Source organism: Drosophila albomicans, chromosome 2L, assembly GCF_009650485.2.
Source record: "Drosophila albomicans strain 15112-1751.03 chromosome 2L, ASM965048v2, whole genome shotgun sequence".
In the NCBI taxonomy this organism is placed as follows: domain Eukaryota; kingdom Metazoa; phylum Arthropoda; class Insecta; order Diptera; family Drosophilidae; genus Drosophila; species Drosophila albomicans.
Window position 1 is genome coordinate 12,289,725 of NC_047628.2, and position 24,309 is coordinate 12,314,033.

At 34.8% G+C, this 24,309-nt stretch overlaps 3 protein-coding genes across 4 annotated transcripts in view; all 3 read right to left on the reverse strand.

Moving 5' to 3' along the window:
* Positions 1 to 1,176: 1,176 nt before the first annotated feature.
* LOC117564484 (protein bicaudal C) lies at positions 1,177 to 10,075 on the reverse strand. Its single transcript, XM_052002997.1, has 9 exons — positions 9,460 to 10,075; positions 9,351 to 9,400; positions 8,916 to 8,985; positions 8,775 to 8,854; positions 8,363 to 8,689; positions 8,170 to 8,295; positions 7,728 to 8,107; positions 6,482 to 7,662; positions 1,177 to 2,021 (listed from the first exon to the last, which is right to left on the reverse strand). The coding sequence occupies exons 1-9, from the start codon at positions 9,761 to 9,763 to the stop codon at positions 1,777 to 1,779; spliced, it is 2,763 nt and encodes a 920-aa protein (XP_051858957.1). The 5' UTR covers positions 9,764 to 10,075; the 3' UTR covers positions 1,177 to 1,776.
* On the reverse strand, positions 10,054 to 12,533 carry LOC117564489 (uncharacterized). 2 transcript variants are annotated; one of them, XM_034243296.2, is made up of 3 exons: positions 12,035 to 12,533; positions 10,931 to 11,103; positions 10,054 to 10,128 (listed from the first exon to the last, which is right to left on the reverse strand). In XM_034243296.2, the coding sequence occupies exon 2, from the start codon at positions 11,070 to 11,072 to the stop codon at positions 10,938 to 10,940; it is 135 nt and encodes a 44-aa protein (XP_034099187.1). In that variant the 5' UTR covers positions 11,073 to 11,103; positions 12,035 to 12,533; the 3' UTR covers positions 10,054 to 10,128; positions 10,931 to 10,937. The 2 variants fall into 2 exon arrangements, with proteins under 2 accessions (XP_034099187.1, XP_034099188.1); XM_034243297.2 differs by lacking the exon at positions 12,035 to 12,533 and having other exon boundaries at positions 10,931 to 11,292.
* An 815-nt stretch (positions 12,534 to 13,348) lies between these two features.
* The window catches only part of LOC117564485 (uncharacterized), a 64,294-nt gene continuing 53,333 nt past the window's right edge, over positions 13,349 to 24,309 (reverse strand). The window contains exons 5-8 of the mRNA XM_034243290.2: positions 22,908 to 23,041; positions 18,214 to 18,336; positions 17,921 to 18,125; positions 13,349 to 15,970 (exon numbers count right to left, since the gene is read on the reverse strand). Coding sequence (XP_034099181.2) covers positions 15,204 to 15,970; positions 17,921 to 18,125; positions 18,214 to 18,336; positions 22,908 to 23,041 — 1,229 coding nt within the window. The 3' untranslated portion in view covers positions 13,349 to 15,203. The remainder of the gene's footprint in view (positions 15,971 to 17,920; positions 18,126 to 18,213; positions 18,337 to 22,907; positions 23,042 to 24,309) is intronic.

Below are 24,309 nucleotides of genomic sequence, written 5' to 3' on the forward strand. Positions count from 1 at the left end.
TGCTTGTCTCATCCACTAATCGTTTTAGTAATTATTGATTGCCTAATCGAGCTCTATGAACATTATATGTATATATACATATATATATTTTTTTCCTGGGGAACACTAAAATTAAATTTTACTAAAATTGTTTATATTTTAAATCGTCTTTCGAAAAATAATGTGGCACAGGAAGAATATTAATTACCAAATTCATAAGAAATTCGAACATACTAAGTTCTCTGTCTCTGGCCGCCTAGTAAAATGTAATGTCTTCTTTTCTTAAGATATTTTTATGATTCTTTAAAACGATATTATAATATGCTTACTCTTGGGAATACCAGTTGCCATTTTATCTATGCTTTAAGGCATATGCGATTAGCGTAAAATTTCCAGGAATTTGAAAATTTTCCACTGGAAGATCTGTTGGAAATGCAAATACATACATATGAGAACCGTCTGTTCGCAGGTAGTAGTCATTAAAGGCAGTTCGTCCTTGAAGTGAGTGAGTGGAATTACCTAAGCCGTGGACTTAAGGTACTCAAGGAACGTGGCTTTAAGCAGGTACGAGTATTTCCAAGAAGTTCTATATTTCATGACCATTACCTTCCGACGACCTTGATGTGAAATGCAAATGGCGACTTTGCACAGTATTTTCTGCTATAAATAGGCGGACTTTCTTACCATCAGTAGTTCATTTTACATTCGAACCTCGTCGACTCGTGACGTGTTTCCAGTTTCACTCAGTAATTTGTTAAAAGTTCTTCAGTTGCTCCGTGTGTAAAATGTTGAAATAATTTCAACTCCGTGATTAATCTTGTGTTTGTGCCGTAACCGAAAAGTATCTTCAAATCAACGTGTCGATTTGTTGCCTTTTGTTGTCTGTCCGTCAAAGTAATCACAATAATTTAATACCATACCTTTCCGCTTTCCACATTTTTCCGTCATCTATCTTGCTGGAACCGTCGAAAATTTCTTCATCGGCTTTGACTAGTCGAAGTTAATAGATCTCTTTCAACTTGTCTCCTGGTTTTGGGTTTTGAGTTGAATTTGATAATGTAAATAGTTATATATTTTGTGAATATTAAATGCATACTCCTCCTCCCTTGTTTTCCCTTCCTTGCTCCTGCTTTTATCTCCCTTATCTTCTCCTATCTCCTTCGCCCCATCTTCAGTTCATTTAATATCGCATAGTTGTTTTTGTTTCAAATTTATTTATTTTTATTTTATTCAGTTAGTTTGTTTTGTTATTGTTTTTTCCTTTTTTGTTTTGTTTTAATTTTTTTTGTTTTGCTTTTTTGTTTTGCTTTTTTGTTATTATTTATTTAGAATTTTACAAGCCATAAAGTGTTTTTTGTTTCAAACAACATGTTCTTCAGTTAAATTCATTCTTTACAATATACATTATAAATACGTAGTTAAAGTGCATAAATTATTCACAAGATAGATATTCGTTTGAGTACAAATGCGAGTATAAGTCAAGCCAAACTACGTAATTGCAAATTTAGTATACGCATCACTGAAAACTTCTCAAATTGTTTGTTTTTTTCTGGTTTCTAGTTTTGTTTAGGTTACAATTACTCGTGGTATATTCACTACAGTTATTTTGAAGACTTCAAGCAAGATTAGAATTAACGTTAAATAAATAAACGAGTTGAGAGGCTTTGAATACTATTTTTGTGTAGGGTTTCGTATATGTTGAGAATTCTGTTCTTCACTTTTCCTATATTATATAGTTAGTATTGAGCATTTTGTTTAGGCATATAGATCTACTATAACCCACAATTGTCTCAGCATTTACCACTGATTCGAGGGACGACGCTCGGCTCCGGGCGCAGCGCTGCCGGAGAATCGCGGCGAGGAGCTCTGCGAGGAGCTGCTGCTGGGCATACTACTGCAGGCGGCTTCGTTGGCCAGAAGCGTGTGAATGGCCGCCAGCAGCTTCTTGCGAGCTCCAAACGCGGTGATGCCCAGCTCCATTAGATTCTCCTCCGTCAGTGTTGTAAACATTTCCAAGTCAATTTCGTTTAAAACGAAAATCTCTGCAAAAAAATAATATGGAAATACGGGTGATTATATTATAAACGCTAAATTAAGTGCAAAGTAGTAAAACTATCAAAAAAATACATATTATAAAAAATAGTTCAAAACTATTCAAAAAATATTAAAAGTAACAAAACTACAAAAAAAGTCATATATTAAGGAAACAAAAAAAAATCATGGTGCAAATCCGTTATACCGTTGGGTAAAAAATCATATAGTAGGAATTTAGTAATGCTGAGTATAGTACAAAGACATAACAAAAACATGCAAAGAAAAACCAAAAAAAAGTAATATTTAAATGTAAAACTATAAAAAAAAGGAATGGAGAAGATATACAAAAATTCACGAATAAATTAGTAAAATTGAGGAGTGACCATGTAAAACCAAAAAACAAAAAATTAAAAAAAAAAACAAAAAAAAACATTAAAAAAAAACAAAAAAAAAAAACTAAAAAAAAAAACAAATAAAAAATAATAAAAAAAATATATTACAAATTCACCCCAAAAAAAAAAAAATTGACGAAAACAAAAAAAAAATTGACGACTGCCCCATATAACAAAAATCCAAGTAAAGTCCAAAAACATTATAAAATTAAAAAAAAAAAAACAAAAAAAAAATTTATAACAAAACACGTTACAAAATCCCAAAAAAAAAAATATTCACTAGAAAACCCACAAAAAAATTTGACGAATCAATTAGAAAATTGAGGACTGGCTCCATATAACAAGAACCCATGTAAAATCCAAAAACAATACAAAATTAATAAAAGACAAAAAAAAAATTAAATTTATAACAAGACAAATCACAAAATCCCAAAAAAAGACATTCACTTAGAAAACCCAAAAAAAAAATGTCACGAAGCAATTAGCAAATTGAGGACTGACCCCTTATAACAAAAACCCATGTAAAATCCAAAAACATTATAAAATTTAAAAAAAAAAAAAAAAATATATAACAAGACAATTACAAAATCCAAAAAAAAAGAAATATTCACTAGAAAACCCACAAAAAAATTTGACGAATCAATTAGCAAATTGAGGACTGGCTCCATATAACAAGAACCCATGTAAAATCCAAAAACATTTTAAAATTAAATTTACAAAATCCCAAAAAAAGAAATATTCACTTAGAAAACCAAAACAAAAAAAATGTGTGAATCAATTAACAAATTGAGGACTGCCCCCATATAACAAGAACCCAAGTAAAATCCAAAAACAATACAAAATTAAAAAAAGACAAAAAAAAAATTAAATTTATAACAAGACAAATCACAAAATTCCAAAAAAAGAAATATTCACTTAGAAAACCCAACAAAAAAATGTCACGAAGCAATTAGCAAATTGAGGACTGGCTCCATATAACAAAAACCCATGTAAAATCCAAAAATATTATAAAATTTAAAAAAAGACAAAAAAATGATAACAAAACAAATTACAAAATTCCAAAAAAAGAAAAGCCAAAAAAAAAAAAAAAAAAAAAAACTTGACGAATCAATTAGCCAAATTGAGGACTGACCCCCTTATAACAAGATACCATGTAAAATCAAAAAAAAAAAAAATTATATAAAAAAACACAAAAATTACAAAAAAAAAACAAAACAAATTTGGAAAAATAAAAAAAAAAATACATTGAGGAATCGATTAGTAAAATTGAGGACTGCCCCATATAAAAAAAGCCGATGTAAAATCCAAAAAAATTATAAAATTTTAAAAAAGACAAAAAAAAAAAATCGATAAAAAATATATAAAAAAATTTCAAAAAAAAATACATTAAGGAATCGATTAGCCAAATTGAGGACTGACCCCCTTATAACAAGAATACCATGTAAAATCAAAAAAAAAAAATTATATAAAAAAACACAAAAATTACAAAAAAAAAAAAAAAACAAATTTGGAAAAATAAAAAAAAAAATACATTGAGGAATCGATTAGTAAAATTGAGGACTCCCCCCATATAAAAAAAGCCGTTGTAAAATCCAAAAACATTATAAAATTTTAAAAAAGACAAAAAAAAATCGATAAAAAATATATAAAAAATTTCAAAAAAAAATACATTAAGGAATCGATTTGTAAAATTGAGGACTGCCCCCTTATAACAAGAATCCATGTAAAAGCCAAAAAAAATGTATATAAAAAACACAAAAATTAAAAAAAAAAAACAAAACAAATTTGGAAAAAGAAAAAAAATACTTTAAGGAATCGATTAGTAAAATTGAGGACTATCCCCATATAAAAAAAGCCCATGTAAAATCCAAAAACATTATAAAATTAAAAAAAAAAACAAAAAAAAATCTAAAAAAAAATATAAAAAAATTGAAAAAAAAACATTAAGAAATCGATAAGTAAAATTGAGGATTGCCCCCTATAACAAGAACCCTTGTAAAAGTAAAAAAAAAAATTATATAAAAAACACAAAAATTAAAAAAAAAAAAACAAAAAAAATTTGGAAAAAGAAAAAAAAATACTTTAAGGAATCGATTAGTAAAATTGAGGACTATCCCCATATAAAAAAAGCCCATGTAAAATCCAAAAACATTATAAAATTAAAAAAAAAAGACAAAAAAAATCTAAAAAAAAAAAATATAAAAAAATTAGAAAAAAAAAACATTAAGAAATCGATAAGTAAAATTGAGGATTGCCCCTATAACAACAACCCTTGTAAAAGTAAAAAAAAATTATATAAAAAACACAAAAATTACAAAAAAAAGATTTAGAAAAAGAAAAAAAATACATTAAGGAATCGATTTATAGAATTGAGGACTGCCCCTTATAACAAGAATCCATGTAAAATAAAAAAAATTATAAAATTAAAAAAAAACACAAAAAAAATACTCTTAATAAAAAAAAACAAATAAATATAATAAAAAAAATCTAGATGAATAAAATATTCAACATAAGAATAAACTAATGTACCAAGAAACAAAAAATGCGAAAACAAAAAATAATTTAAAAAAAAACGAAAAAACAAAAAATGAAATAAAAAAAATAAAAAGAAAAAAAAAACAATAAAAATGGAAATATATAAAAAAAAAATTAAATGGAGACAATAGAAATTTACTATATATGATATATCGACACTTCAACGCTTTTAAAACATCCACTTTTCTCCAGCTTACGATCCAGCAATTGGCGCACTGTACAGATAAATTGTTTGGTCTATTATGTTGGCATCATTATATCTACAAAAATTTCAAGGAAAAGGAACACTCACTTCGAATGGTAAAAACTATATACTGGCTGATGTATATATGCCTCTAAAAGTCAATCCATTGGTACGTCTACATAAAATCTACATTAACATGTTTCATCAAATACTAAGTGATTAATGTTCAACAGCTTTGAGTTTCCATGGCAATGCCGTGTTTGCTTTTAACACTTTGCTCTTGCCTTTAAAGAAGCATTAACCATCGGCTGGATAACTCAGATATGCGAGACGGAGACATGAAGTGTTCTTCCTTAAATGAAATAGATTTAATCAAACCAACAATTTATGAACCTAGCAATTCGTACTAAGCAAAAATTGGAACTGCATACAAATATCATCTTTTGTGAAAGCTGACAAACACTTTTGGAACGACGATGTATATTTCTGTCTAAAGTTCGACGTAAGCTGGACAAGAATTGTGAAAGGACAACGAAAACAGGATTGGATCAATCTTGCAGAAATCCAAACTAAAATTATTGGAAGCCTTTCCTGCAGTTTCCAGCTTGGACTAGGCGCTCATTCTTGAATATATCTCCTGTAATAGGAATTGAATGGATTCCGTTTCAGACAGAGCCCTAGAAGGATACAACAAAGCTTCGAAACGTCGAGATAAAAGTAAAGATAATTTTGAAGCTCTATAGATTGAGTAAAGTGGATGCAATCGTTGAAACCGCTTGGATTCCCTATATTTCTAAAATGGAACTTTCGACTGGATTTAACACATGGAAACATTCTGGAGTCTCTACTAAAAACAGTAATTAAGTTAATATAAGTTAGAAATAAATGTGAATGTGCAATACAATTAGCAGTAAGCGACAAAATCAACTTATTTTTAATTGGGAAATAGTCAGGCTGTTACGTGTGCTTGCTTTAGTAATGTACAAGGCCATAAATAGGATCTACAATTGTATTAAATTGAGAGAAGTTAATACAACTTATTAGATGATTTTTACTTGTAAATAAGTAAATATTCTTGGTTGGGGTTTTAATTTAAAGGTAGTTAAATTGTTTCTTAAAGTGTTGTGCACAATTCAAGTAATTTAACAGATCGTTCATATAATGTATCTATCTATCTATAGGTATGTCGATAGGAATAGAGCTGTATTAAAAATATTGAACTGACATTTTTTACGCAATATAGTAGAATGCTTTCATTCAATTTGTAAACTTTCAATTGCTCAAATAAATTATAGTTACACCAAATTTAACTACTAATTATCTGAATTTCAATTGGAATTTTTGGGCTACTACTCACTTATGTAGTGCTCCAAGCCGACGCTCGTTAGTAGTGTGTGTATGTCCTTATGTTGGGACAGCTGCATGCGCCGACTCACGGGCGTTGCGTCCAGCAATCCCGTCGTTGCGCTCAGTCCGTATGGGGAACAAAGTCCTGGCGGTGGTGGCGGCATACGCCAGCCATTGGCTGTATTGCCACCGCCATTGGAACCATCATCCACCGTCTCAATGGGTGCTGGCGATGTGCGACTAATTCCCATGCCCATCCAGGCAGGAGTTGGAGTGCGCAGCTCACCAGCGACAGGTGTGCGTTCCATGGCCTTGAAGCCAAGTGCACGTTGTATATCAAATTCACAAGCACGTTGCGATGCCTGCTGCTGTTGATGGTGCTGATGCTTGCCCGCAGCGGCGGCCAGATCATAATGAAGATTGCGATAGCTTTCAGCGCTGCCGGGCAACAGATGTGCGCCGCCTATGGCGCTGCCCAGTCCAAGCAGTACTCCATCGCTAAGTCGGCGACCAAGACGTGCGGTGGTGCCAGCAATGCTGCCCGCCTCGCTGCTGTACGTGGAGTCGGGCGAATAGTGCGCACGATTGTTGTTGCCACCCGACGAGGAGGACGTCGATGAGACGGCCCCCTGCAACTGGCCATATGGTGGATACGATTGCTCCAGCGATGTGGTGCTGCTGCTGAAACTCTGATAGCCGCTTGTGTTCTGGCTACAGCTGTTGCGTGGCGATACATTTGAACCCACCGATGGTGGACCGCTAGGCACTTGTGGCGGCTTCAAAAGTCCTGAGCCAGGTACTTGCAAAAAGTTATTATTGTTGTTGTTGGTGTTGTTGTTCTGGGTTATAGTCGGTACTTGACGTGGTTGGTAGGCGCTATTGTGTAACGGCATATACTTTTGAGTGGGCGTGCAGACCCCAGTGGGCGTGGTCATGCCAACGGCCACATTGCCATTGAGCAGTAAATGATTCTTGTTGCCATATGGCGACAATTGTGACCCCATTGAGGGCGGCAACAGGGAAGGCGTCTTCGGACTATCGGGATAGCCAGCGAGCAATGCGGTCAATTGAGTGCGATAAGCCAAATTCAGATCCTTATCCTTGGGCATATAGTAATGATCGGGTAGCTCCGGCTTGATGGCCGGCGTCGACAGACATAATATCTCCTGGCGTGCCTCGTATATCTTGTCTGCAAGTGAGAAAAAGGAAAATCAGTTCGTTTTCATTTAGGTTTATATTGTCGGGGTAACTTTCCTATAAATTTCTCAATGCCCTTGATAACGATGGCCAGCGTGCTTTGTCGCGCCTTTTGGCGTAGCGTTATATAGACGCCGTATTTGACGTTAAGACCCATAATTTCAGATGCATCGGTCTGATTGTCGGGAAAGTCAAATATCAAGACAACGGGCAAATTGCCAAGCAATTGTTGTCGCGCCCTATAGACATCATCGATGCGTCCACTAATCGTAACCTGTGACTTTTTCAGCGGCTTCACGTTCATGTCTGTCAGATCGGGAAATATGATTTTGGTCTGTGTGCGCTCCATGATGTTCAGCAGATTTACATTATTCTTTCCCTTTACAATCTCATGATGTTGCGGCGATATCTCCATTTGCACATTGACAAGAATTTGATTCTAAAAAGGAAATCAATTGGATTATGTCAAAATTGTAATTGATTTAACTGTTTTGAACTTACTGCAATATTCTCGAAGGCAAAGTTGATAAGGAGCTGTGTGGCATCGCGTACCTGGGCCGACTCCTTTTCGGAGCCCTTGACAAGCACCAGGGATGTATGCAACTTGGGCCGCGATGAGAATATGACCTGGTAACAGAAACAGTAGCATGCAAATACATTTGCAGGGATAACAGTATTTTCTTGGGGTTATTACCTGCACATTGAACTTGCTTTCGACCATCTTGATGTAGGGCGTCTCGTGATCTGGTTGCACCTTTCCTGGACCCATTACTGGCATCTCGAACGAGATGAGCAGCGGTGTCGAGAGTCGCACCATGGCCCTGGCACGTTCAACGCCCTCCAAACTGCCGCAAAGCGATACTTGATTCGATTTCTCCGTGGGATTCGAACGATTCGAATCCGGGAAATGTATATGCGTATGCGATTCATCCATAATCCGCTTTATATTGTTACCGCCGCGGCCAATGATGTAAGAGTGATCCGTATAGCTGACATCCATTTTCATAATTACACGCGTCCCCTAAATAAAATCAAGTTTATTTAGCGATCATTTATGAAATTCTAAGATAGCACTTAGAATGTCACTATTACTCGTCTGTACGTACCCTTGAGTCCAGGCTGCTCAGAATTTGATCTTTGGCACGCTGCACCTGTTCCACTTTACCCACAATTCGCACATGGGGATCTATAAAAAAAATAAAAATGATCAAAATCATAGTTTAATACGAATATTAAAAATTTCGTACCCTTTTTGCTTTTGGCTCCAATCTTGAGTCTGCAAGGCCAGCTCACATAAGTATCCGTGGTGTTCATTATCTAAAAGATATAATATATATCTGTGGTTTATATTCGTCCCTTTATAATACACTTGAATTTGGCTTTTCAATAATTACAAATTGCAAAACATTTAAAGTTTATTCACTAAAATTTAAATTGGGTATGCAAAAAACATTAAACATATGTTGAAATAATTTCCTTTAGTTAGATGAAGTACAAATTTGTTACTGAAAATGCAAAGCCAAATGTTTACAAAAATTTGATTCAAAATATTTTTAGAAATTCTCTTCTACCATCTAACGGAAAATAGTTATAAATTTGAATGTTACAATAATAAATGAATAGGGAATTTAGCTCAAGCATTAAAATCCTATATAAAATTCACTAACTTAATGTACACTTACCTCATCAAAGAAATACTCAGCACCGTTCATGCCTTCAATGTCGCTGTTCTCTGTGAATTAAGAAGAGGGAGTATTAGAATATGGATCTATTGCAGTGGATTGAACGTACCCTTTATCAACTGTTCTAGTTTCTGTCGGTCCACCTTAAAACGTTCCGTGTGCAAATCGTCTGGATTTTGTACTCCCAATTTCAATGCAATGGCACGTATGTCACTCCAATCGCTGTCCACCGATGAGATTTCGCTCTGCGTTTCGCTGGGGGCACCACGTCCCACGCTACCGTCGCTAACGCCTGTTGCCAGCGGCAGAGAACTAAGATCGACTCCAACTGGAGTCGATTTACCGCTGGCCATGGCGGTAACATCCGCGGCCGTTTGATAAATAAGCTTATTGAATGAGGCACAGGAGAGCATGTCGAAAATTATCGCTTGTCCGTTTCTTCCTTTTGTCTAATTGTCCGCTAATCGCAGTTTTGTTGTTCGCTTTATTGGCTGTCGGCCAATCGATTGACGCCTGCTGTCAGCAAACTTGTTCGATTTGTTTATCGATTGGTCGGTTCTTTTCGTTTTGTTTCGATTGTTTTTTACAACAATTCTAAACGTTCAGTTTGGTCCGTCTGAGTTTTGAGTTCGGTGGATTGTGTGTGTTGGTTGGGTTAAGGTTTCGAAGATTGAGTTTAAGCTTGTGTTTAAGTGTGTGTGTGTGTGTGTGTGTGTGTGTGTGTGTGTGTGAGAGTGTGTATGTATACGAAATACAGAAGAAGAAAATATGCGAAGAGCTATGTGGAAAAAATATTGTTAAGCTGGCATTAACAAATTTATTAAATTAGTTATGAACACGCACTTTAGTAATTTATTGACGACATGGACAGTATAATATTTTATTTTTTACATATATTTAGATAGATTTTATGCTATTGTAACTCTCCATTATTATCCATTTTCAGATTCTCATAAACGTTATTTTTCATTCATTTTAAATTGATATCGACGATAATTTAATTTTATATAAATCAATTTTCAATTAAATGTGAAGATAATGTTTAGATAATATCTTCTAATTTTCTAACTGTTTAATATTTCTAATAATAATTTACAACCAACATTCTGTTTTTCATATTTGGTGACTTTGAGGAAATTTGGGAAAATATAATATTTTACTGTGGTCTTTGAATTTAAATGAATCTCATTCTATGCCGCAAATTGTATACATGGAGTATGTTTTTCTTTTTAAGTATTTTTGGGTAGTAAAAAAAAGATTCATATTTTTTAAGTGCTGGATAAGTGAGTTTTTTGGTTTAATTTAAAATGTGGGACTATATTAAAAATATGTCTATAATTATAGAAATCTTCTTGTGAAATATTTTTGAACATTTCAAAGCTATTTTTACATTTTTTTTAGGGCAAACACATTTCACATAACCTCTTTAGAAAGTAAAGGAAAATGCCATGAGGTTCTTTTCTTTTTTCTTACATATTTTATGAACGGAAGCGTAGAAGATTTGACATTGACATGAACAGTTAAAAGGTGCAGACACTTTGACACTTTCACTTTCTTTTTTCTTGCTTGCTTTCACTTACCGCACCACTATTTCAGATTGAAGAGGCCTTGAAAGTCCAAACAAATGGCATGCGTTAGGTCCTGGACAAATTGTATGGCCTCGACAAGGCAAATGTTCATAACAAAATTACGAATTTGTACGAATCGTTCGATGAAAGGCATTTATAAATGTGATCAACGCAATCGGATTTGTCTATACCAAAATATATAGAGTGTATTCTTTTGTTTTACTATTATTTCTTTTAATATTATCATATATGAGTCTGTCTATATATATTTATATGTATATTTCCAATGCGAAATAATTGTACACTACAAGTAGTCGGGGAGGAACTTTTCTGCTACCAATTCTATGCAAGACTCGAAGGCAATTGAACGTTGTGGCAATTTTGTCCCTGAGTCGGAGTGATATGATTCAATCGCAAGTTTTTGTAGCCAGCGAAAGCTATTAATTGCAACTGTAAATCCTAAATTCGCGCTAGCCAATGGGATAATTGTCGCTAGACTGCAGGCTCGCCTGGAGAAATGCTTAAATAGATTCGGACTGGGTCAACGAACCACTCGCAGAGAGTTGTTAGGCTGGCCACAAAAACGCTGATACTCTTTTCAAACAAAAACATTTTAGTGCAAGGGAGTCGAATCAAAATTTCAAGAGAGTTTAACTGAGCTTAACAGAATCTAAGCAAAACTATAAGAGAGTCGAGTTGAGTTTCATAGAATCAAATTTAAAGAGAGTCCAAGTGAGTTTAACTGAGGTGAACTAGAAGTGAGTTGAGTTAAGCTTAATCGGTTCGGCGAGAGATCAAGGCTTTTGGGCTTTTCCTATAAATTATTGGACTCATCGCTATTGTCTCAGCTTTCATAATATAATATAAATTTTTAAAATGTTTTTTTTTTAACAAATTTTTTAAATGTGTGCATTTTTTATTTTCTTACATTTAATTTTTTTACAAGCTGGATAAATAATTTCGTTATTACGAGCTTTTCAAAGTATCTTAAAATGTTGCTGCAACTTAACAGCGGGCTGTTAAATTAAAAATGTTGCTTGCGCATTTCGCTAAAGCAAAATGAAAAAAAATTGTTCCTATTTTATTTTTTCCCGCCAAAACAATTGAGAAACTCACCGCGAATTTTAATACTATGCACAGAAGACACAAATTTTCTCGATTTTCATTTAACACATTTATTTATAAAAATTTAAGTATGGGCACAAGGACGTTTTAATTTAATTAATTTATTGATCACGTAAAAAGTAATGTGTTATTAAATTTTTGGGAACAATTATTGTTTTGGTCAATTTGTCAAATTTGCAGAGGATTTTTGGTAGTCGTCTAATTTTTTAATTTAACAGAAAAAAAATAGTAATCACTACCGAAGACAGGGGCGCGAGGGGGAGGTACAATTAATTAATCAAGACACGTGTATAGAAAATACAGAAAAAAATTGAAATTTTTGAATGAAAAACGAAAATGAATCTGAATAATGGTCAAGTAAGGGAGGAGTTCACCCGGCTTAATGGTTGTTGCAAATAGTTTTTAATAAAACTAAACTTAATTAAGTTTCGCGGAATACAACGCGTCGTAGTAAATGTAAATGGAAAGGGACTCGGGCGGTGTTGTCGTCGTCATTGAAGCGCGTTGACTGCCCGCCCTGAGGCTTCATATTGTCCGGTCTGACCTTCAGGCAGAGCTTTAGTCAGCTCTCTTGAATGGGGGGGAGTGAAGTGAAGCTTAAAGATCAACACGTGTATTTTAAAACAACAATTCAATATCGTGTGCAACAGTTTTAAAAGCTTTGCATGCCCGTTGAAAGCTTTGCCATTTAATCCACAGTTCAAAGGCTGGGCAATAGATGGCGCCACAGCACAGTGAGGCACAGGAGTTAACGCGCAGACCGCCATAGAGTTGAACACGTTTTTGTTATTTCATTATTCGTAATTTATTATTGTTTATTTATATATTAAATTTGCTTACTTTTTAACTAATAGCCATAAATACTAAGTTATGTCGCTTATGTATTTACTTTTTACAATAATATTCATTTAATTTTCTTTTTATGCTTATATGTACTGAGTTCCTTCGTATTATAATTTTTTCTTTTTACATCATTTTAGAGTTGGCGTTAACAGTGATCTTGGCTATTATTAATTTTTGTATTTGCATTTGTTTATTTAATGTTATTATTTTGTTCGTTTAGATATGAATATGTCGTTTATATTCAATGCAAGCGGCGTGTTATTTTGTTACTCATGTGTGTTTAAAACTATTTCTTAGCCTAGTTGATAAATAACATTTATATTTATTTAATTATACTTCTTTGTATAGTTTGTATTGATATTTAAAAGCAAAATAAGAAATCGACACTCTTAGTTCCTTAATGGGGTTCTATGTACACTAACAAGGTTTTATATATTGTAGATCTATTCTGACTACCACAAAAATTTGTAAAACTCATCAGAATAGTTAAGCTTAGCAAAATTAAAGTGAAGAACAAAAAGTCAATGAACCAATTAACTTTAGATCATTGAGCTAACATAAATAAGGGAAGACAACTTTCACAACACGTTTTGATTAGACAAATCTGAGCGCATGCATTTACATTACATAATTGTATTCGATATATGTATATGTATATATATAATATAATAATATTTAACATTTACACATATAAATTTACTAACCATACATACACAATTAATTTGTGCTCTCTAGACAACTTCTTAACATATTTCTCTATTTACAACTTTCAAAATTTTGATTATAAATGTATTTCGCTGTGTCTTATTTTTTTGAGTATTAATTTATTGTTATTACATAATTTAACTTAGTTTCCGTATTGTATTCACTTTTATCTACCATTTTCATGTTTTTTTTTTTGTTATATTATATCTTTTCGAAAACTTTATTCAATTTACATGTTGCGCTTCCAGTTACAATTACACCGATTTATTTATTAAGGCAAAGGAACTATTTACCGTTGGATTTTTGTTTGCCAAAAATTTTAAATAATTTTGTTGTTATCGTTTTGATTGCTCAAATAATATGGAATTTGTTTGTTTCAAGATTTATGATTTTACCTAAAATGATTATTGTTGTGTGTCTACAAATGAACAATAACAGTAATTAATTTTGCATGCTTCCAAAACCGTAAAAAGTTCCTTTCAGTACTCGTATAATGTTTTCATATTATGTTTTTTTTTTTATTTTTAAGCTTTCGTTCTCATTTGGATTAATTGTAGTTTTAATTTTATTTACATACATTTCAGTGGCCACTGTTTAGAGACTTGAGGAGAGCACTGTGGAGTTAGAACACAATTCATAAAAGGTCTAAGAAGCTTTTCACTATTGTTTACAAACTCATTTGAAGCTTTAAAATGCACTACGGTACAAAAAGCTAAGCTCAAGTGCAATTTAAAGCTTTTCGAATTCCCTCTCTCTCTTTGTTTGCTCTAGTATTGTGTGGGCGAAATATGAATAACATGTGATCTAGTTTTTCATGAATTAGGCCTTTTGCATGATTATACTATTTTCTTGAAATTCTTTATTATATTTATGTATTCGGTGTTCCGAATTATCACATTTATGTAAAACTCAATAAAAATTTACCAAATTAGGATCTAAAGAGTGAAGAGTACGTTGACAGTGAATGTCAAACTGTAGTACAACATAACGCTCTCTTAACTAATCGAACTATAACATTTTAGAGCTGTTTTAATAGAGTGAAGAGAGCGTTAAAATCTAAGCTTTTGATTCTGAAGTTTATGTTTTTATTGGCTTACATCTTCTTTGACTCTTTTGATCTCTCTCTTGCTCAGCTGTTGATAAACAGAGTGACCAACTATTTGCAGTGAGTTAAGACTTTTATAATTCATTGCAAATAAATAACATACATGCCTCTTAAATTGCTATATTAAGTATTTTCTTTTTTTCTCTCTTAAACGATTTTATGAGCTTCACCTGTTTGTATTTATTCGCTTAAATATGTTTTTTATTATATAATATTATGTTTAATTTGTTTATATTGTATGTATATATATTCAATTTGCTGTACTTTATCATATTACAAGTCCTGTTTCGATTATTTGGCTGCTGCCCCAAATGTAATTAATATTTATTTAAATTTTGTTTTCCTCTGCTTGTAATGTTGTATTAATTATTGCCACGCCGTTCGCGCGTTAAACACAAAAAAGAGAGAAAACAGAAAAGAAAAGAAAAGAAAAGAAAATAAAAGCAAGAGCGAACTCAGCAACACCTTAAGCTACTTTTTGAAATGCATTTCATCATCAATTCAGCATCAGCACGAGGAGGTGCTCGCTGGCGTTGCCCACTTCTGCCAAGTCATCAATAATCGTTGATCCAGCGTCGCTGCCACGCCCACTTGGGCAAGTGTCGCTGACAGCTGTTGATGTCGCTTCAATGCAGCTGCCTTCGTTATTGCTGCTGCAGTTAAATCATCGCTGGCATTGGTAACACTTGCAATATTCCCACCATCAGCACCATCAAAATTGTCATCATTCGCATCGTCATCGTCGTCATCATCATCATCATGAACATCGCTATCATAATCATCACGATAGCGCTGTGCTGCTTCTTGCAAGTTGTCGCTATGCTGCTGCTGATCCCGATTCGAAAGTGCTGCCAATGCCATTTGACAATTATAAAAGCATTTGTCGCCTCCCCGCGTCGCCGCTGCAGCCGATGCTGCCGTTGCTGGTGCCTTTGACATTGTCACATTGCAATCGACTGTCGCGACTTTGTCGCCGGTCTTCCTGTCATTTCCTCTGCTATCGTTCGTTTGGTGTTGTTGTTGCGCCGCTGCTTTATCGCTGCCATATTGACAGCTGATAATTTGATGGGCTCCCCACAGCCAAAGGGGCATCGCGAGTGCTGCCAAACAGCCGACACTCTTGCTAAGCCACGCCCACTTTATCAACTGCCTGTTGATGTGTCTGTGGAGCTTTGTTATATGTTCGACTGGCAGCATTTCCGTAAGCTTCAATAGCCAAAAGCGCCAAAAGATTTCATGTGTAGCTTTAGAGGCGCCTGATGCACTGTCCTCCGCTGTAAAGTGAAAGAGAGACAAGGAAGAGTGATTAGTATATACATATACATACATACATATGTATAAGCACAAGCATGCTTTTTTTGATTGGCTGCTTTAGCAAAGACTGAAACCTTTAATAGGTGGAGTTGATGCATTTTAGTTTGAGGTTAAAATTAAACTGAGAAATTAAAAATAAATTTTGGTGCTTAGAATATTTGTTTTCTTTGAAAAATCGTATTTTATACCCATATCATATTAGTTTCACTAAATATCTATTTGTTTTCATATATGAATATTGTTCATATATCTTGTTTTGCACACAAAATGTATTGCATAATTTTTATAATATTTTAAGCAACTTCACTTAAATAAACTAACAAAACTATCCTATTCAAATTAATTGCAATACACGTTTATATTGCGCAAGTTCATTTTACGGGATTTAGTAAAGCGCTCTCTGGCTGTAAAACAAATAAATTTTACCTATAGATATGTTGTTAGAGATTCGTTGTCACATTTGCATTTTAGATGTATGCAAGAACATTTTGTTTTATGTGCAACTCTTTCACTCCATTGAATATAACTCACTTGCTGTGAGACTGAAAAATATCTGATAAGTCGTCTTATGGCTGCATTTTAAAAAAACTTTATAAAAAAAAAACGAGTTGAAACGAAATCAAATCCAGTCAACGAAATATGCACATACGTAACCCCATGTGCATGCGTGTGTGTGTGTGTGTGTGTGTGTGTGTGTGTCAACAATGCATTTGCATAAAGTTCACCAAAATCGACAACGGAACTGCGGCCCCCAAATCGAAACTACAAGCAACTCTACACAAGCGGTAACCCAACTGTTCTCCCTACTGTTCCCTCCCAACTGTTCCCAGCATTTGTGACCCACCTTGAGGGCAGCAAAGAATGTTGCATACTTTTCAGCGCAAGTGGATATATTTTGTTGTTGCACAAATTTTAAATAAAATTTTGAGTCTGAACTCAGTTACATACATTGTTGTTGTTGTTGTTGCTGCTGTTGCTGCAATTGGTGCTAAGTAAATGTTGCCGCAAGTAAGTGGCAACACTTTGAGCAAACAGTACTTATTTATATAGGAGTAGGAGGAGGCCATAAGCACATAAGCCACACAGCAATCAAAATGCTTTCCACGGTAAAATTAGAAAAGGAAACCCGAGAGACGACTTCAAGGATTGCCTGGGAGCAAGCAGACTGCAACTGGAAGTGCAACAGAAACTGGCAACGTCTGCTGCATCAATGGACGCGACAATCTTTCATGTCGCAACTAACTTTAAACCAATTTGATTTGGCCCAAGCATTTGATTCGATAAGCAGCATGCTCGGTTATCCTGCAGGATAACAGAAGCAGCTGCTCTCCATCTCCTGTTTGCCCTGTTCACTATGTCGTGTCCTGGTCTTGGTCTTGGTCCTAGTCTCCAGCTCCAGCTCCACTGAATGTTTATGCTGGCAAAATGTTATTTGCATAATTTAAGTTGTATGTTCGAGCAGCTAAACGGAGGACAGCAGCAAGTGCCTCACTCCTTGCCTCCCATTTGAATTTCCTGGCTGGGTCCAACTACTTGTATTGCAAACATGACATGGCAAAAGCACAAAAATTGTAAAGGCCAGCAGCAGCAGCTAGGATCAGGCGAATATTCAAATACTTTTACCCAAAAAGGATTTGCTGTTGAGCAAAGAAAACATAAATAGTGCAAATAATATAAACACAGGCGTTTATCAGCACTACAAAAATGTTTATACGAATTAACGAACATTAAATATATTTATATTTATTTTCATTTATTGCTTAGAGTAGGTTAATAAACTCTTAAGGACTTTAGAGCACACCAAAAATGGATAAAAGTGCTTTAGAATTGAGTGAATAGTTCAAATGAAATGTCATCTCTCCATTTTCGTTTTGCAACACTTAAAACTTTTGGTATTTTACAACACTTACGCGAATAGTAGGTTAAATATGATTCATTGTGATCCTCGTAGCCTCGTCCTCGGTCGCGTTCGCCGATGCTGTTGCCATGCTCATCCAAGGGATAATTGTTCATATCGTAGGATCGTCCCGAGGCCATGATTCTCGGTTTATCCTCCTCGATAATGCTCTCGATTTCCTCCTTGAATATGTCGAATATGTTCGCCGTACACTTGAGCTGCAACACGAAAACAAAACAAAACAAAGAGAGTGAATAGCTTGAAGAAGTGGCAGCTATTGAATTTTTTTTGGAGGGGTTGGCTTACTCGCATTTGACCCTTGAGAAAATGCTGATTGGTAACCATAAAATGTATGGCACTTGTGACAGACTCCAGCGTGGTGTTCTCTTGTTTCTCAGTCTGATACGTCTTGATGTGATGCGGTGGCACCTGCAAAAGAAGCAAAAGTGTGATGAGCGAATGAGAAATGGATGTATGTCAAGTGATGATGATGATGGCATCGAGCTTTGGCTATATGCTCCAATAGTTCGAAGGCTCAAAGGCCTCACAAAGAACTGTGCAAATCAATTTGTAAATATTTATCAAAAGGATGCTACACAGTTGCAGATAGATGGATACTTGTAGATAGAGAACATAGAACGTAGATATCTCCGACACTACACGACACGACACTCATCAAATGCAAAAGCGCGCCACACAATGCACAATGCACAAGAGGCGACTGTGTGTTAAGTGGCGAAACCTGCCACCGCCCACTAGATGGCGCTGCCAGCCTGTCGGCCTGTCAGCCTGCCTCTGTCTGTCTGTCTGTCGGTCCACGTCCACTTCTTACGCCATCGCCCAAAAACACACCACACACAGCACGGCAAATTTATAACTTATGAATGATGAATAGATTTACGCTTGAGTGATTAAGTGGAGCAAGGAACGAGTAGAGCAGGAGAGCAAGAGAGTGGGTGATGGAGGGGAGGGGAGGGGTTGGTAGGCATGCCAGGACGAGGCCACTTTGTTTGCGGTGAGTTTAGTTTGAAGTGCGCCTGCAGATACCGTTACCAGCCTGACAGGCCTCCCTCCCTGCCCCTGCCCCTGCCCCTACCTACAGCCTATGATGCTCTACTGTCTGACTGTCAGCAGTCAGGCACACACATACACACACACACACACTTGCACATATTCGGGCACACGCACACTCGTGTGCTTTCCTGTTGAAAAGCGCTCGTTAGCTAAAAGATCAAGTGGCGAACCATTCTGCCAACACACCAGCATTCCCCCTCTCCCCTCCTCCTCCTCCACCTCTCTTGGTCCCACACTCGCCAGCCAGACCACAGCACACTTAAGTGTTGTTTGTGTTAGTTTTTGCTGAATTGCTTGTTTGATAATGATAAAAATTATGCCCGCCTCGACTCTCAGCTACTGCAACTTTCTCACTCTGCACCATAATACTCTAGCACTCTGGGGTATTATTATTTTGGCCGTCTCTTCGTCCGTCTCTTCATATGTTGATATGCAAACTACACTCTGTTTTTTTTTTTGGCTGGAACGATGAAACTTTCTATTGGCCCTATTTCATAGAGCTGCCGTTAAAGGCTCCTTTTAAATCCAATTTTAATTCTCAAAGTTCAAATGAGGCAAATTCACTTTCAATTCAAATATGTTTTGCCCTTTCACTCGCATTTTTCAATTATGTTAAGTACTATATTGTAGTTAAGACGTTGCTAGAGTATTAGTTGATTACGGGTTCAATTGAAACTTTGAAATTTTGCTCTCTTTCTTCTCTTATTTGACTAAAGTTCTTTTTTTTATTCTTTTTACAATCACTAGATTTTCTATTTAACACATCAATTTAAAGGTTAGTTAACTCTCGTATTTTATTTCTAAATATATTCAATTTAATTACATATTTTTTATATTCGTTTGGAAATGGATAAATAAATGGAACATAAAAAACTTCATGTCTAAGAATGTGCACTGCAAAATTGGTTTCTTAATATTTGTGACAAATGTTCAAAATTCGGAACTTGTTTCTTTGGCATAAAGTCATTTTGTACAAATATGAAAATTTATAACATTTCGATATTAACATATTAAGAATAGATCAAAATGTTAAGTTACATAACAGAAATGTTAACTTAACAGTCAAGTCTTAACTTATCCGCTGTTCAAGTCAGCTGATGGGATTCATTGCCATTATGGCAGTCTGTGAGAACAGTTTTGAGAAAACAAAACGAGAACAGTTTTAGGAACACTTCACAGAGTTTGTAGTAGGAACACATTAGCAATGTGTTGCCACACTATAGTACACAGCTTTATAACTACTTTTAATTAATGATAGCAATTGATCAATTTACTATTGAATTTACTCCCCATTAAGCATTGAAATTTATATACAGCAAATTATAAGCAAACTCTTAATTTCCCATTTGCAAGCATTTGCTTTGCCATTAAACTCGAGTCAGTGCCTTAAAGTTGTGCTTCAGTTTCAATTATGCGAGGTGAAATCCCCTTTGTGGGCTTTTGTAAAATACTTAATTTATGTTGCCAAGCTGAATCAGCAATTCACAATGGGCATGTCGTCGCCTTTCCTCCTCTAAAGAATCACAGCACCTTAAGTGAACTTACAAGTTGTAGTCACACATACTAAAAGGCCAACTCAGGACTACGAGAAGAGTCGTAAAAAGCCGCACAATATGAAATATGGCTTTAACCGTACTGACATTGACAATGCCTTGTCCTTTTCTCTCCTGTTCTCACTCGCAGCCTCTTCTTCTCTTTCACTCGCAAATAATTTACAGCAACAATAAAGTGGGCCGTAGACAGAATGCCATAGGTAATACTGCCACTCCGGGGAGTTTTGAGACGGGTCGCGGAATGAAGCAAATGAACCATAAAAAAAAAAACAAATAAGCGCTAGAGTGAACTTTGAACGACTAAAATATACCTGCTAGAATGTACGTAGAATTTAAATTTAAATTTAAACACATTTCTCAGGTTTTAACAATTCTTGTTTGATTCTGACAATGTTATTTTAAGTTTGTTTTGAAAACTTTATCGATTTAAGGTTTTAAAGATTCATTTTTAATTTTCATATTATATTTGTAATCAGTGATTTTTTTATTCTTCGCTGAAAAGCGTCTATTAAGTAATTGCCTTTCATTACTTACTTGTGTAATTAAATTATAATATAAACTTATCGCCAACCTGTAATATGTTGTGTGTATATTCAAATACTCTATTTAAAGCCTCCAAAATAAATCTATCCTTCTTTCCATATGTGTAGCGGGTATCGAAACTAGCTGACAACCTAAACGTTTCTTAAAACAAACGCAGTCAAATGGCAGTAGAGCCCAAAAAAAAAGTGCGGTGCCATGTCACTTGCCGAGCAACTCTTCCCTTCTTCCCCTTCTCCCCTTTGCTTTTTTCGCTGCCTTGAAAAGTCACACACCTGTGTGAAATCATGCGGAACTATGACAGCAGCTGGGCGGGCCAAATCTAATCTCTCCTCTCTCTCTCTCTCTATCTCTATCTGTCGCTCTCTCCTCGTTCCACTTCACGCGATATGCTGAAGCAACCTGCTGTGGTTGCGGCCATAAAACAGCCAAGCCAACGAACAACAACATCAACAACAACAACAACAACAACATCAGCGAAAGGCATAAAAAGTGACTGCCTATCAAAATATATGGGAAGCCTAGCTGAATAAAAAGTGAGAGGCGCCTAACAAACGCAGGTGCCAAAAAGTATGCAACACACACACGCAAAACACACACACATACACTAGTACACTCCTCCAACACACACACATACATACACTCTTCCATACACACACACATGCGAGAAATGAAAAATCACACAGTAAACGCTAAAAGATTGCCAAACGATGCAACTGTGTGAAATTCCATCAAGATGGAATGAAAGCGCAAGTAAAGAGTGCGAACTCTACGAGATAGTCGATCTATTGTGAATAGTTTGGCATGTTGGAGATGGAGAATGGATGGTTTCCAATTAAATGGAATGGGTGAGCCAAAAATATTCGGCAAGCACACGCTGAGAACATACAAATAAAGCCACTAGTTTTCGAAAAGGATTTGCAAAAATTTTACCTTAAGTGCATATAATTATTGATGATGAAAGTCAAGAAGAAGTTAATTTAAGTACTGTAATTTTGTTATTAAATAAAATATCAATTACTATTAAAGGTTTAGTGAAAAATGGACTATAATTAGAAGTAGCTTAAGTAATTAAATTGACAACTCTTTCAGGAAATAAAGACTAGCTTAGTCATAGACTCTGATGTGTCTGTGCATTAGCTTAGAGAATTATCTGAATATACTAATATATATATATATATTTAGTACTACATATTTTCGGTATTTTAATTTGGTATATCTCAAATTAAATACCGCACTATTTTGCTTTAATTCAAAATGGATTGTCGAGCCAACTCGACTGTCGATTTCTTACTTATTTTTTAATACTCTTCTAACTATCTAATTTATTTTCTTTATCAATTTATAGAAATCATATTTTATTTCAATCAAGAAATTGTCTAGTGCATAACGATGAATAATATTTCACATAAGCAAACATCTTCGAACTTTCTTAAAATTATACAATTTATATCCTTAAGAATTCCGCATGAAACACATAATCCAAAAGAAATTTTCCTTCAAAGTTTGGTGGCAAATAGTGACATCAATGTTGAGCTATCCATCTAAGAATTGCAACTCTATCAAAAGTGCAATTGCTTTCTTTGTTGATTGCTCTCAAAGCATTTGTAGAATTTGGGCAATTGAAGTGCAAACCGAAAAGTGTCGAATTGAAAGTTTTATGGTAGTAGTAGAAGAAGGCTCGATGCTAATTGAAAAATGGCCAGGCAATCAATTGAAATTGGCTTGAAGCGTTCTCTAATTGAATGGCGGATCGAAATGGATGCCAACGTTCTCTCGACCTCATAGTTGTTTGAGTGTGTGGAGGCGGAATAAACTGAAACCAAGACTTACCACAATACCATTAATAGTCCATGTCAAATTAGCAGCCGGTTTGGAGTATTTAATTGAGCAATTGCCGTCGACCAAATCGCCAATGCGATAACGTGCCTGAATCCCGGTAACCACTGTGTGCTCTTCCGGCAGTTCTATAAAACAGACAGAGAGAGAAAGAGAGAGAGTGAGAGGGGGAAAGTCAATGTTAAGCGTGAGAGATGCAGGTAATGGGAGTGTTTGTGTGTGTGTGTGAGAAATGGAAATGTAAAATTAGCGGAATAGCACTCGAAAAATGGCAAAAGGCTGCGCACATTTGTCTAATTAATTTGCTTTTGCCGAGCCGCCTTTTGCAAGTTTTCATTTGCTCAAGTTGCTTTTTTTTTGCACGATGATGATAATGTTTTATACCCGGCAACGCAGAGATAAGGGTTAGTTAAGTTGACGGAATTTATGTATGTTACTAGCAATAAAGAAGATTTCAGATCGAATGAAAGTATTCAAAGATGTTTACTAATTGGATTTACTTCTTTTATTTCTGTGGCAACTCTGATTATCATAATAAGCAGTCAAAGCGATACATCCAAGCTTGTTTCTCCGTCTGTCTGTCTGTCCGTTAATATAAACACGTGAATCTCAGAGATTTTACGAGCTACAGTCTCCAAATTTGATGACAATACCAATTCTTTGAGTCACCAAAAATTGCGATAATAAAGAAATAATTAATATTTCTTAAAAATCGGATAAGGATCTGACAATTGAGAACTCTGAACAACTTAAGCATTTGCACTATAATCTTGATAATCTTGATAAGCAGTCATAGACAAGCTTGTTTCTCCGTCTGTCTGTCTGTCCATTCATATAAAGACGGTGATCTCAGAGACTGTAAGAGTTAGAGACTCAAAATTTGTTGACAATACTTCTTTTAGTTTTACGTAAATAAAGATTGTTTTAAAAATCTTCTACCTACTAAAACATAGAATTATTGATTGATGAAAAGTTAAATAATAATTATAGCTAAATTGTGATAATAACTGTTTTAGAATTTCTTTACAGGCACTCTATACTTTAAGCATTTTTACTTCATTATCTTGATAAGCAGACATAGCCAAGCTTGTTTCTCCGGATGTATGTCTGTCCATTCATTTAAATACGCTGATCTTAGAGTGTGTGAGACAATTCTACTCTTTGACTTATGCAAATAGATTGTTTTAATATTCTTCTACTCACTAAAAAGTATAAGAAATAAACTGATTGATGAAAAATAAAATAATGATTACGACTAAATTGTAATTTCTGTATTTCTATTTTGGAATTTCATTACAATCCTGCAATAAATTTATCTATTCCCCAAAAATGTGTGTCGGGTATCTGGCAGTTGAGCATACTCGACACTTTTTGAGCATTTTTTCTTGTTAATATT

Bases quoted from the DNA above. Each gene is read 5' to 3' on its own strand.
- LOC117564489 (XM_034243296.2), bottom strand. From the start codon at position 11,072: ATGCCTTTCATCGAACGATTCGTACAAATTCGTAATTTTGTTATGAAC.
- LOC117564484 (XM_052002997.1), bottom strand. From the start codon at position 9,763: ATGCTCTCCTGTGCCTCATTCAATAAGCTTATTTATCAAACGGCCGCG. The intron at 8,296-8,362 runs GTAATAACCCCA...TTCTGTTACCAG, and splicing joins AAAGCAAGTTCAATGTGCAG to GTCATATTCTCATCGCGGCC. The intron at 8,108-8,169 runs GTAAGTTCAAAA...TTTCCTTTTTAG, and splicing joins TTGCCTTCGAGAATATTGCA to AATCAAATTCTTGTCAATGT.